Consider the following 12,806-nt stretch of genomic DNA (forward strand, 5'->3'; position numbering starts at 1 on the left):
TTCCCCGATATACTTGTACTTGCACTTGCACTTGCAACAGGTATCATCAACACCACCCGTAATCGGAACCCATTGATTGCATCGAGATGCCCTCACGCGCAGCACAGCCCGATTGCTAGTTCCAAGAATGGATCTTCAAAAACCACGGCTTTTTCTTTTTGCAACGACGGAGAGGGGAAACGTGATTCGGGACCGCACACGTCGACGTTGCGAGATGACGCTGAGCGGCGCTTTTTCCAGCCTCGTTTTTGTGTGGGCTTGGCTTGACCAGAACCAGCCGCATCTTGTTCAATGTCATCCATCTGCTCTGCTTTGCCTTATGTCATGGCATCCTGTTGGCTGGTTGGTGTACGAGTATGGAGTACTTCCAAGTCACTTGGCACTCAGCACTTGGGCTGCTAGTACAACGGGCGAGGTACAGTAGCATCGCCTCGAAAGGGCACCCCCCTCTCTCTCTTCTCTTCCGCCCACTTTTATGCGCCCACCTTGTGTCGTCTCTCCTTCGGCCGCCTCATTTCTTTCCCCTCCCTTTTTTTGTGTAGTAAGTGTGTTTTTTGTTACTCGCGCCTAACGACGTGCGATATGAAGAGGGGCATTCTCGACTGCGCTCTGGCGGAATTGCGCTCTCTGGCCAGCACAGCCTACTTGGAGGATTCTTTCTTCATCGTTTCATTTTATCTGATTCGTTACTCTTTTTTTGTATCTCGCTCGGATTTTGTAGTCACAAGAGTGGCGCCGATTGGCATGGTAGGCAATCGGCCCAGATCTCCTTTGCACAGCGGGTCCGACGCTACGGAGCACAGACCCGAGTACAAGGACGATTCCTGGGTACTATATACAGGTTACTTCAATGTAATGATGCCAATGGATTTGATGGCGTACTGTATACGGCACTGTATACGACACTGTGCTGAACGCTGTCAAAATGCAATGCAAGAAAAAGCTTGTCGAGTCCAATTGGGAAGAATGCCATTGACTTTGTTCTGCCACTGGCTTTGCTTGACTTTGGTGGCCGTTGTTCTCGAATAATTCGCTGTCATCCAGCTGCCGCTATGCAATGACGGTGCAGTATCAGAGTTGAGGAGACAAACTGGGAGTGCAAGCGCAAAGCACCTTGTCCCCGGCTAATAGCCCAGACTGCTGGTAAAAAGGGCCCTTGACCCTGCTGTCGGCAGTTGCGGGAAATGGGGCCCAAGCACCCTCCGGGGGCCCGCGCTAAGCAGCTGCTGCAGTTGCAGTGGTCGATGCGCGGAGGATGGAGGTACCGCTCCGTTGCTGCGCTTTGCCCCGTACCGTGCTGGGCTGGGCTGGACCGTAACCAAAAGATGAGATGACTTAGCATTTAGTTACATGTAATCAGTCAAAATCAAGGAGAATTACTAGTATCATTGAACAGAAGAGAATCACAACGCAACCACCACGCATAGACACACACATACTCACTCACACACACGCACACGCACGCACCGCATCGGTGCTACTGGCGCGCGCACTTGGTGCTAGCTGTGCTGACCTGGTTGCCAGCGATCCGGCTGCTCGCGCTACTCCAGGTACGTCGTCGCCGCGCTGCCTCAGTCGGCACTGTGCAGGTACCTGGCCCGGCGCTGGCCCTGCGGTAGGCGCTACGCCGGCCTGTGCCCGGGTCGCCCGCACCAGCGGCGTACCGCCTACCTCGCGGCCAGCGCTGGGCCTTGTCGCTCCCTGGGTCGCAGCCGCATTGGGTCCAAATCGGTCTCGCTCAAGCCACGGCTTGCTGGCCCCACCCGCACCACATCCAGGGCGTCCGCTGTTGCTGGACGTTACTGTACCGTAACTCGCACGTTGCTCTGCGAGTCTACATGCGATTACAAGCCCAAGCCCGAGTACACCTTTGCTTCTCCCACCCAAGGTACCTTGGCCCAGCAATCGAGGTATGCCGCATGTAGACGCGCAGGTGCCGGTACCTGGCCGCCTGCCCTCCCTCCGCCCTGGCCGCCGGTACACACCCTCCGACAACCAGCTCATCTGTACCTGCCTGCTAACTGCGGCCTCGGTGGGGCCCCCAGCTCTCGAAGCAACTCAACGCCCCTCTTCTTCGGCCTCATTCTCCCTCTCTTTTTTGCAACATCGGATTCTTTTGCATCGTCCCAGCGGTTGTACCTAGGAAATCTCTCCGCTCTTTGAGCAATTGGGCGTTTTTTTTTTTCAAGAGCTGCGGTGCCCAGAGATTGCGCTACCAACAACAACAACAAAAAAGATAAAAAAAAAAAGCCACCGCCGCCTCACGCTGGGTCTGTGACGAACTCATTGGCAATTTGCTGGATCACAGGGTCCCTCTTATCGCTTCTTTTCTTATTTTATCCATCTTTTCTACGGATCCATTTCTGCGGATCATTTCCTACGGCTCTGGCTCTTTCGTCTCTGATACCTCTTCCTGGGCCTATATAGATTCGATCGTGGCCGCCTCTTCTCGTTTCCTTTTCCTCGCACAATCTACAACTCTCATCCTACACCCTACCTTTCCTACTTCCGCTTCCGCCCTCACCTTCACTTCCAGCTTCCACTGATTGCAGCCGCGCCCTTTACTTGTCAACTGCTTTGCTTCAGCATCAAGTTTCTGCTTCAGTGTCAGCGTCAGCTCCGGTTCTGTGCCCCGGATCTGATTTTGGTCGTGATATCCCCCCTCTACACTTCGGCCGTGACGCCGATCCGTCTGTCTATTCTCAAGCTTTCCACCAGACGGCTTCCGCTTCACCACTCCCGCTCCCCCAAGTTTAACCCCGGGGACGTCAACGTCAACCAAAGCCGAAAACTTAACCCTACTCAACCCTACTTCAACCTACTCTCGTTGCTCGAGTCAGCGTCCGTCATCAGCGAATCGAAATCGGCAGCCCTACTCGTCCCTTGCCGGCGTTTGACATCCGACTCTTGTCCGATACGATACGATAGCTTTGGCCCGCGATCCTACCCTGGCCTGGTACGTCTTGATTTCTCTTCTTCTTTCTCACTCCCCACTTAGTTCCCGCACACACTCCAGTGCAGCCATGCTTGTACACACACCCTCGTCTCCACTTTTCTTTCTCTTCTCTCCTCCTCCTTCTCCTCTCTCTCCTCCTCCTCCTCTACCTTGGTAGTAGCTCTACCTAGTACTCTACTCTACTCTACTCTGCACTACACTACTTGCTCCTCTACTTGTCTCCCCCACTATTATATATCTCTCTGCTTCTCGCTCTCACCTTCTCTTATCTCTCTCCCTCTCCTTCTCCTGGTAGCCATCCTACCTCGTCTCTACTTCCTCTCTTGCCCCTCGACCAGCCCATCTCTTCTTCCATCAACAACCTATACCGTCACTGGCATATCCGTGTTACGCATTCAAACCCGTCTCACGCTCCCTTGCCAACTTGCCTCCAATTGTCCGCTTTGCCCCTTGGGGAGCATCAAGCCAATCCGTGACATATGGACAGTCTCGTGTATAGCCATCGGTGCCGACACTAACACTATCTACCTCGCATAGGCACACGCTGCTTAATTTACACGCTGTACACACAAAGCAACAACCTCCAGACTAGCCATCAAAAAGATCAGTTTCGGCTGCAATGTCTAGTCAAACACCCCTAAACCCTACGTTCCAGGGCCATGTAGCCACCACCTGGGATGCCCTTCTGCTCTTCGAAGCCTGCTTGCTGGGTCAAATTAACCACGTTCCTCGACGCCCACATGACCGAGAACGTCAAGAGCTCATTTCGAGCGGCAACATCTTCATCTACGAAGAGCACGCCTCGGGCATCAAGCGCTGGACAGATGGCATCTCTTGGAGCCCAAGTCGCATCCTCGGCAACTTCCTCATCTACCGCGAGCTAGACAAGCCCTTTCCTCCCGGTGAAAAGAAGCGTGCCCTCAAGAGGAAACGAGGTTCCCAGGGCGTCAACAAGGCCACTCCTCGGTCCAACTCGACTGTGCTAGACCCAGCCGCCATCGCCCGGGACCCAGAGAGGTCGCTGGTCGGTTCTCTGGTGGACTCTTACCTGTTCAAGGAAAGGGGTCTCGTCAAGAAGACCATCAGCATCACCTATCAAGGCGTGCCACACCACCTGGTCAGCTACTACAGCATAGAGGACGTCGACAACAAGGCTCTGGTGACCCCGAGCGAGTCCGAGTACTTTCAAAACATCAAGCCTCGCACCGAGCTCGTCATGTCGCAGAACTTCCGCAATCCTGTGGATGATGTTCCCTTGTATTCACAGGAAGAGAATGGCTTCATGGGTGTCAACACGCAATACTTTCCCCTGAGCCACGTTGCCAACTTCTCGCCGCACGCCCATGTTGCCGACTACGGCTCTCAAGTCATGATGTCTCAAGCCCTGCCGGTGTCGGCCATGGCTGTCGCCCCTGCCTACTCTAGAGCAGACTACGATTACCTTCAGCAGCATCCGGCTCGCGATCACTTTGAAGCTCAGGTCGAAGCACAAGTGGAGGCTCAGGCACGCTATGCCCATCGCCACCATTCGTTTCAATATCACGATCACCTTCAGCAAGGTCAATTGCCACAAGATGCATTGCACCACCAGCAGATACAACAACAGCACCAGATGCATCACCAGCAGCTGCTGCAGCGCCAACAGCAGCAGCAGCAGCAGCAGATGCATGAAATGCAGTTGCAGCAACATCATCATCAACAACAACAGCAGCAGCAGCAGTTTCATCACCAACTGCAGCAGCAGCCGCAGCCCGACGAGCAGCGGCAGAACCAGCTTCCATCACCGCACCCGCAAGACGAGCAGCAAGACGAGCAGCAACAGAACGGCGAAGACTATCCCTGGAACAGTTATAATGGTGCCACCAACGAGTTCTACTTTCACCATTAATAATGGTAGTTCCATGCAGAGGAAGCCATGGTGAGTAGCGTATTGCCATGACAGCCATGATGCCTAGGATGATGACTGACAATAGCGCCTAAGGTCAGATGCTCTTTTGCTTCGTCTTGATGGGCGCTACCGTTGCCCTTTCATATACCTCCTCGCTTTGGCGTTCAAAGTGAGGGCTTCATGTACACTTCTGTGCTCCTTGACGGAGCCTCTCAAAACGGATTTGGCGCGGCGTTATACGGGTGGGAGCTTTTTCTTTCTTTCTTTGTTTCTTTCTTTTTTTCTTTCCCTTTCTTTTCTTTTCTTCTTCTCTTCTTCCTTCTCTTCTTTTTCCAATTCTTGGTCTCTTCTTTATATTGTAATTCTCCTTGTTTATTTGTCTTTTTTTACGGATAGGGATTCTGTTGCGATGGGTTTTTTTACACACGGTCCTGAGGGCCGGTGTTTTTCCCATAATGGCGTTTGGTTTTGCACGGTTGCTTTGACCTGGAGTCAATGGGGGCGTTCTCGGAGTAAGGTTTGCGCCATTGTTCGAGACTGAGCGGGTTTTGGCTCGTCGATACTTTGGCTTGTCTATCATGGTGGTGTTTGTGGGTTTATGACCGGCGTTGGATGGGAATCTCTTTGACGGACGGGTTTCTAAAAGTGCGTGCAGAGCAAAGCTGGCGGGGCGTGCCATGCTCTCTGATATACACAAACCAGCTGTACCTCTAGTGATAGGTTATTGATACTCTGGATATGTCTTATAACGGCGTCTCTTTGGACAAGTGAGTGCATGTGATGTCTGTTGGTGTTGTGGACGGCTTCATCCCCGATGCGCGATTAGCAAAGACTATAAAGCTGGAATAAGCAAGTATACGGAGTAGGTATAAGTGTAGATGCATGTTTCACTCTCTCCCCTGGATTCCGTGCCTTGATTTTTCTGCTTGCCAGGGCTGATCTGTCAAACTACGGCTGGATGAGGCGGTGATCAGCAGATTTTGCCGGAGGGGTGTGGGATTGGGATGCGTCGCCGGTGATGTAATTGGAAAAAAAGCAAAACCATGAAACTCTCTTCTCTCATTGTTGAAAGTCAATTCCCAGGCCGCCATTGTCTTTTGTGTTTTGTTTTTACTTTTTCGTCTTTATCTTTATCTTTATTATAATCTTAATCTTTAAATCAACATTTTGAATTCAGGCTACTGAATTGCGATGCTTTGCATATGCAATTTCTTTGACTGTTGATTTTTTTTTTTAGGTTTGAGATTGTTTATTGTATATTGTACATTGTATATTGTAATGGTTGGCACGTGTTTTTTTTGGTTTGGCGAATGATGATGTCTCGTGGTGTGTGTGTGTGTGCGCATGTGCATGTGCGTGCATGGATTCGGTGTAGAATGTACGAGTAGATGCATCGTTCCGTCATTTGATGCGCTCAACAAAACAAGAACAAAAATCGGGGGCCGTGCTGTTGGCTCAACGGATTTTTCTTGGTATAGATGCCTAGAATTACCCTTATTATTTTCTCTCTCTCTTTTTCTTTCTTTTTTTTCTGATTCTTTTCTTCTGTCTGGTTTCTGGCCAGGGTACTCCGTATGTCATCTTGATTCAGATCTTGCTTGTTGACCTGTTGTTTTTTTCTTGGGGTAGCTTCCCGCTTTTTTTTCTTCCTTTTTTAAATTCAGCTGGGGTTGCACCCCTCCATCTTCCCGCTCTTGGAGCTTCTTCCTCTTCTTTTTGTCAACTTTGTTGCTGGGCATCTTTATTGATCGGGACGGGTGTCGCATAACGCAGCAATGCTGTTATTTCTGCACAGGCGTGAGTTTGATCTTGGTCTTGCTTCTTCTGGTTGTGTCCTGTCCCTTTAGCTAACGCGTGTGTGTTTGCAATGCTCAGCTTTCGAGGCGCTGGCGACGAAGCTTGCTGCTTCTCCCGACGAACGTAAGAGACTCTTCGACCGATACATGCCCTTCCGTTCTGCATCGACTCTGACCATTACGTTCTCCCAACAGTCAAGTTGACGTTTTCGTTCCTCCTGTCGTATCCGTTGGCGGGCATCCTCAAGCGTCTGCCGGACTCGAAGCCGCTGCAAAAGAACATCTTCATTATATGGTAAACCCAACCGCCAGAACGTCAAGATTCCACCCCTTTCAGCTGAGCTGACCAAAAGTCGCCACGAGCCAACAGCGTCTCGCTCTTCTATCTCGTCGGCCTCTTCGACCTGTGGGATGGCATCCTCACCCTGGCCATCAGCGCGGGCGGCACCTACGCCATCGCAAAGTTCCTGCGCGGCAGCCCCTACATGCCCTGGATCGGCTTCTTCTTCGTCATGGGCCACATGTCCGTCAGCCACATCCAGCGACAGATCACAAACACGCCCGACGTCGTCGACATCACCGGCGCCCAGATGGTGCTCATCATGAAGCTCTCGGCCTTTTGCTGGAACGTCGCCGACGGCCAGCTGCCCACCGACCAGCTGTCCGAGCTGCAGCAGAACCGCGCCCTCAAGGAGCTCCCGCCGCTCGTCGACTACACTGCCTACGTGCTCTTCTTCCCCTCGCTGTTCGCCGGGCCGGCCTTTGATTATGCCGAGTATCGCCGCTGGATCGACACCTCCATGTTCGACGTGCCCGCCCAGGTCGATCCCGCCAAGAAGCCTCCCGTGCGGAAGAAGCGCAAGATTCCTCGCAGCGGCACCCCCGCCACCAAGAAGGCCCTCACCGGGCTCGTCTGGATCGGCCTGTTTGTCGGCCTGTCGGGCAAGTTTAGCCACACCCACGTTACCGACGAGTCCTTCACCGAGCGATCGTTCCTCCACCGCGTCTTCCTCATCCACATGGCCAGTCAGGTGACGCGCTTCAAGTTTTACGGCGTGTGGGCGCTGACCGAGGGCGCCTGTATCCTGGCCGGCTTGGGCTACAACGGCATCGATCCCGCCACTGGAAAGGTTTCGTGGAACCGCCTGCAAAACGTCGATCCCTGGACTGTCGAGACGGCGCAGAATCCTCGAGCGTATCTGGCTGGATGGAACATGAACACCAACAACTGGCTGCGCAACTACATCTACCTCCGGGTGACGCCCCGAGGCAAGAAGCCCGGTTTCCGAGCCAGCATGACGACGTTTGTCACCAGTGCCTTTTGGCATGGCTTCTACCCTGGCTACTACCTCAGCTTTATGCTGGCCAGTCTGATCCAAACGTCGGCCAAGAGTAAGCTGATCTCCTTGTTTCTATGACTGAAATATTTGCTTCATGAAATTAAACCGTGACTGTGATAGACTTCCGCCGACACGTTCGCCCCTTTTTCCTCGACCCCATCACCGGAAACCCCACGCCCAAGAAGAAGTACTACGACTTCGCCACCTACCTCGTCACCCAGCTGACATTCTCCTTCACCACGCTGCCCTTCCTCGTCCTGGGCTTCAAGGACTCCTTCCGCGCCTGGTCCCACGTCTACTTTTACGCCTTCGTCTGGACCACGGCGTCGCTCGCCTTCTTCGCGTCGCCCGGAAAGTCCCTGCTGAAGAAGAAGCTCGAGAGTCGCCAGGGCAAGGCTAGCGCCCGGCTCAAGCGCTCGACGAGCAGCGAGAGCCTTTCGGGCGTGGAGCCGATTCTCGGCATGAAGGATCCTGAGGATGACATTGCTGAGGCTGTGAGCGAGTTTAGGGCGGAGATTGCGGCGCTGCAGAAGCGGAAGACGCGATGATTTTTTTATTTATTTATTTCTTGTCGGGCATTTTTTACTTGAAATGTACGCAAGTGGGTGTTGAGTATAATGGAAACCAGCAATAGACAAATGGGTGGGCTTAGGGATGGAAATGTTTCATTACATGGGAACGGTTAGAGGAGCATGCAGATTTTGCGAGGGAGAGATACATGTTGAGAGACAAAGTGTAACCTTTGCTATGGATTTCTCGCGTTTAGTGTATTACTTGATTGACAGGTTCAGTCTGTATAACTAAGAGAAGAAACATGTCCATGATGTAAAAATGTAAATGTGGTTTTATTTCATCTGCTTTTTGTGAAATCTAGTCTTTCTTCCTCCTCCTCTTCTTCTTCAAAACGCATTCATCAACACTCGTCTTTTTTTCAAAACATCCCACGAATCCTTGGCTATGCGTATACATCGTACATATCAGCATGTAACATCCTCCCATCCTCCATTCATCCATTGAAAAAAAAAATTCAAAGACCCCCAACATAAGGTATCTATCTCATGCTCCCATCAGATTGTTAAAAAAGTTATGTATATATAAAAAAAAAAAGGTGTTTATAAATATGTCGAAAGAGACGTCAAAAAGGGGTGTTGCGTTACGCATAAAAAGTCGTGTGTTGTGCGTGTGTACACACATTGTTGTATAATGGTCTGTACTGTAATAATGTAAAGTGCGGGAAGAATGGTGAATCGTAATCTCGTAAGAGTTGTTTAAAAAAAAATCGAAGTGAAAAATGAATCCGAAACCCCGAGAGAAAAAACGGCGCCGTCCAGAAACGAGTTATCCAAAAAGAGTATTGTTGTCGTCGTCGTCCCATCAGAAAAAAAGAAATGATCGCTAAAATATCCCAAAAGTGTATGTCTGTCGCTTTTTGTCCAAAGATGAAAATCTCTCCAAGTCAGTAGTGAAAACTCCCTCCCAAAAGAATCCGTTCATGAATGCCACTGCGTCACGCCGACGGCAATCAGCACGACGCAGAGGCAGATGATGAGGGCGCCGATGATGGACATGCGCCGGTTGACGCTTCTCCACCACCTGGCGCGTTCATGAAGGCGTTCCGCGTTGATGTATAGCCTCTGCTGGCGTGCCTCCATTCGAATATCCAGATGGCCTGTGCTGTAGGCTTGTTCTGTCATTTCTCGCTCCAGCTTGGGAGGAATTGGCAGAATGGCGCCTATTATCCAAGCTATTGGTGTCTTCTGTTAGCCAAAGCGCGGCGTGTCCGTACAGCTCAAGAGGACTTACTAAATGGACAGATGAAGCCGAGAACGAACAGCACAAGCTGGAGGTTTCGTTTCCAGATTCCATAGTCGGCGGATTCGGCCAACGAAGGAGGCGACCAGATGCTAAATCGGCTGGCTCGTCTATCGGTTTGCAGATGCGGTGACCAGACGCTCGAAGTCTGCTTCTTGACGCTGTGATCGACGGGCATATAGGGGTTGGGGCGGATGTCCATCGAATCGGATTCACTGGCGCGGCGATGCATTTCTCGGGGCCGACGACGGGGGTTGATGATCTCGCCAGTGTACGCCTCATAGCTCGGGGAGCGGCTGTGGGACGAATCTCGGTGTAAGCTGCTGGTGAACTGCGAAAACATGGACTCGTTGGAAGGTTGCGCCGCCAAAAAGCGCCGTTCTCCACTCCCGTAATAAACCCTATTCAAGTTAGATACACCAAACTTCAGAGGCTGGTTACGGGCTCTGCTTACCTGGCCCAGGCCGGAATGACCGACGTGTAGCTTATGCTGTTGTTTCGAGAATTGCTTCTGGAACGGGAACGGTGATTTCTGGGCCCTGAGTGCTCGGAAGCCATGCTTAGGCCGCGGGCGCGGGAGGGGAGGCGGTTCATGCTCTCCAGGTCTGCCAGACCATCACCATCCTCGTCATGGTCGCGTACTAGACGAGCAGTAGAGAATGGCGTATCTCTGCCGTAAACTGGTTGAGGTCGGTCTACAGAGCCGTTTCGAGAATGGGACGCCATGGCCAAAGTCTCCTCCAGACCAAAGGTGGAGAAGCTTCCTGTCTGCCTGAGCTGGTTGAGCGTAAAGACGCTGCTGCGAGCATTGCCAGACAGTCGAGAGATGGACCGAGTCGACGGGTCACTCCGTTCGCTCTCTGACATGACTGTGGACAGAGCAGTACCCCATGGCTGCGTTCGAGACGTATTTCTGCGGTGAACTTGGCTGGCACTGGACTGGGATCGCGAATGTCGCCCTTCTAAATCGACCTGTGTGGACATGCCCGCTGGAGCATTGGACTCAGCCTCCCGGTTGAGTCTGGAGCTGGAAACCGATGTCAAGGACCCGGTCCTCAGGTGCTCGAGCGATCGAGTGCTAGGAATCGTCGAGCTAGAGTAGAGACGGCCTGATCTCATGGGCCGTAAAGGAGCCACCACCATGCTGTTGTTCGAGTATTCGGACGGCGCATGAGAGATGTCCGTCCCGTCCGACTGCGTACGTCGGTGTCCGTGGACAACATAGTTGGGCGTCTCCCTCACTTCCGAATCCGAGTGCGCCCGGGATTGGTCAGATGTTGACGCGCCGTCATAAACGACGTAGTTGGGTCCGCCGGGGAAAAGCGAAGAGGTGTCGAAGTCCGATGCCATGGAGCCACGAACAGTGTCCGGGCCAGAAGAGCTTTGCGCATACGTCTTGTAATTCGTGCGATCCGACACGGTATTGCCGGTTTTGTTGGACTGGAATGATTTCTTGCTATTCAGCGTAAACGCAGCGATGCGCTCTTCCTCCACCGCAATCTTGCCCGAGGCGACGGGATCTTCCTCCAGGAATGGAGGCAGTTGGGTGGGGGTAGTTTCGGTGGCATCGCTGAGCTGACTCTGAACCTTGCGCAGTCCACCAACAAGGTTGTAGTTCCAAGGGGACATGGAGTCATCATCTTCTTCGGGGATTGAGGGACCGAGGGATGATGCGGTCACAGAGGCGCTATCCTCTGCCAGTGTCGTCAAGGCCGAGCTGGGGCGATCTTCGCTAAAGATGCTTGAAGAATTCTGCATATAAGAGGAACTGGAGGCGACAGAGTAATGCGGGTTTGAGTCGGTGCGAGTAGAAACAACGGAGTTGGTCCGGGAGGCCCGAACGGAGTTAAGGGGGACGAGGGAGAAGGTCTTGTTGTCAGAATTAAGGTTGATGTCGATGAATCTCTTGGGGCGACGTTGGACTGGGGATGTCGCAGCAGCAGCAGCGGTAGCAGCAGCAATATTGGCAGCGGCGTCAGGTGGGAGTTCTGGGGATGGCGGCGACGTCAGGGTTTTCAATGATTGCGACAGAGATTGAGATCGATATCTCCCCCGAGGGGCCGCCTCGATAGCAGATGAACCGGTATCGAGGATTTCATTTGGGCCAATACTTGAACTCCGTCGCTTGCCAGCTGAGGCGCGAGACGGACCGGCGATGGTCGAGGCCGAAGAAGGAGGGCTTGCGGTGGCGGGCGAATAGTCCGCAGAATGGATTTCGACATTGTCCAGGTTCGAGCCGATGGAGGCATTCGGGTTGAAGAGCTCGGAACCGCCGCTGAGCCGGGGCGGTTGATACGGCACAAGCCGAATCTGAAGTTTCTCGTTTGGAGACGAACGCCCTTCCGAGGACCGTTCGGAATCGGGCGATTCGGACATCCTCTTCTCACTAAACAGGAGAGCCGTCTCATAACATTTGCCCAACTAATTTAGAGATGGCGAGAAGTCGGCGCGGCTGTGGATGAAATTGGGTCTTGCAGGGCGTGAGGATGCGCAGAGCCAGTGAATCGCTTGGTGCGGAGGTGGCGAGGCCGTAGGATACTCGATATTACGTCCGAGGGCTTCGATTCGTCGTGTGGTGCGAGCCGATCAGGCTGCTGGTCATGCCAATTCGGGTTGGACGGACAGTCTCGCACAGAAACAAGAAGTACCGGAGCACGAGGGGGGTATTTGAAAGCAAATATGAAGAGGGGGAAGAAGAAGCAGAAACTGATTGGTCGCGTCAAAAGGGTCGGCGGCTATAATGTTGGCAAGCAGATGAAAATAAAACCCGTGAGAATCGAAAAAGTGTAACCAGAAAAAATTAGCAGCGCGCCTGTGAGAGAGTCGCAGGCGAGCTGAAGAAGAATTTACGGACTAGTCCGAAGTAGCGACTGGAAGAATTAGAAATGAAAAAGGACATGTACCGAGGGCGATTGTTCGTAGGATCCTCAAGGAACTGTCGCGGCGGTTAGGCGGCAAAGACGAAGCACAACAATGCCAGCCAAGGCGTGCGCAATCCGAGTATGGATAGGGCA

At 52.6% G+C, this 12,806-nt stretch overlaps 4 protein-coding genes across 4 annotated transcripts; 2 read left to right on the plus strand and 2 right to left on the minus strand.

Annotated features, from left to right (window-relative positions):
* Positions 1-1,215: 1,215 nt before the first annotated feature.
* On the minus strand, positions 1,216-1,921 carry Triagg1_657 (uncharacterized protein; the record flags this gene model as incomplete). The annotated part of the gene is made up of 3 exons (XM_062901573.1): positions 1,216-1,334; positions 1,458-1,834; positions 1,893-1,921. 3 exons carry the CDS (start codon positions 1,919-1,921, stop codon positions 1,216-1,218), a joined length of 525 nt encoding a protein of 174 aa, XP_062761007.1.
* Positions 1,922-3,575: 1,654 nt separating this feature from the next.
* Positions 3,576-4,844, plus strand: Triagg1_658 (uncharacterized protein; the record flags this gene model as incomplete). The annotated part of the gene is made up of 1 exon (XM_062901584.1): positions 3,576-4,844. One exon carries the CDS (start codon positions 3,576-3,578, stop codon positions 4,842-4,844), a length of 1,269 nt encoding a protein of 422 aa, XP_062761008.1.
* Positions 4,845-6,711: 1,867 nt separating this feature from the next.
* On the plus strand, positions 6,712-8,528 carry Triagg1_659 (uncharacterized protein; the record flags this gene model as incomplete). Its single annotated transcript, XM_062901595.1, has 4 exons — positions 6,712-6,764; positions 6,836-6,935; positions 6,994-8,032; positions 8,101-8,528. The coding sequence occupies 4 exons, from the start codon at positions 6,712-6,714 to the stop codon at positions 8,526-8,528; spliced, it is 1,620 nt and encodes a 539-aa protein (XP_062761009.1).
* A 942-nt stretch (positions 8,529-9,470) lies between these two features.
* Triagg1_660 (uncharacterized protein) lies at positions 9,471-12,168 on the minus strand (the record flags this gene model as incomplete). The annotated part of the gene is made up of 3 exons (XM_062901606.1): positions 9,471-9,712; positions 9,784-10,193; positions 10,247-12,168. The coding sequence occupies 3 exons, from the start codon at positions 12,166-12,168 to the stop codon at positions 9,471-9,473; spliced, it is 2,574 nt and encodes an 857-aa protein (XP_062761010.1).
* Between the last annotated feature and the right edge of the window lie 638 nt (positions 12,169-12,806).

The sequence above is a fragment of the Trichoderma aggressivum genome (assembly GCF_033847375.1).
Source record: "Trichoderma aggressivum f. europaeum strain CBS 100526 chromosome Unknown scaffold_001, whole genome shotgun sequence".
Classification (NCBI taxonomy): domain Eukaryota; kingdom Fungi; phylum Ascomycota; class Sordariomycetes; order Hypocreales; family Hypocreaceae; genus Trichoderma; species Trichoderma aggressivum.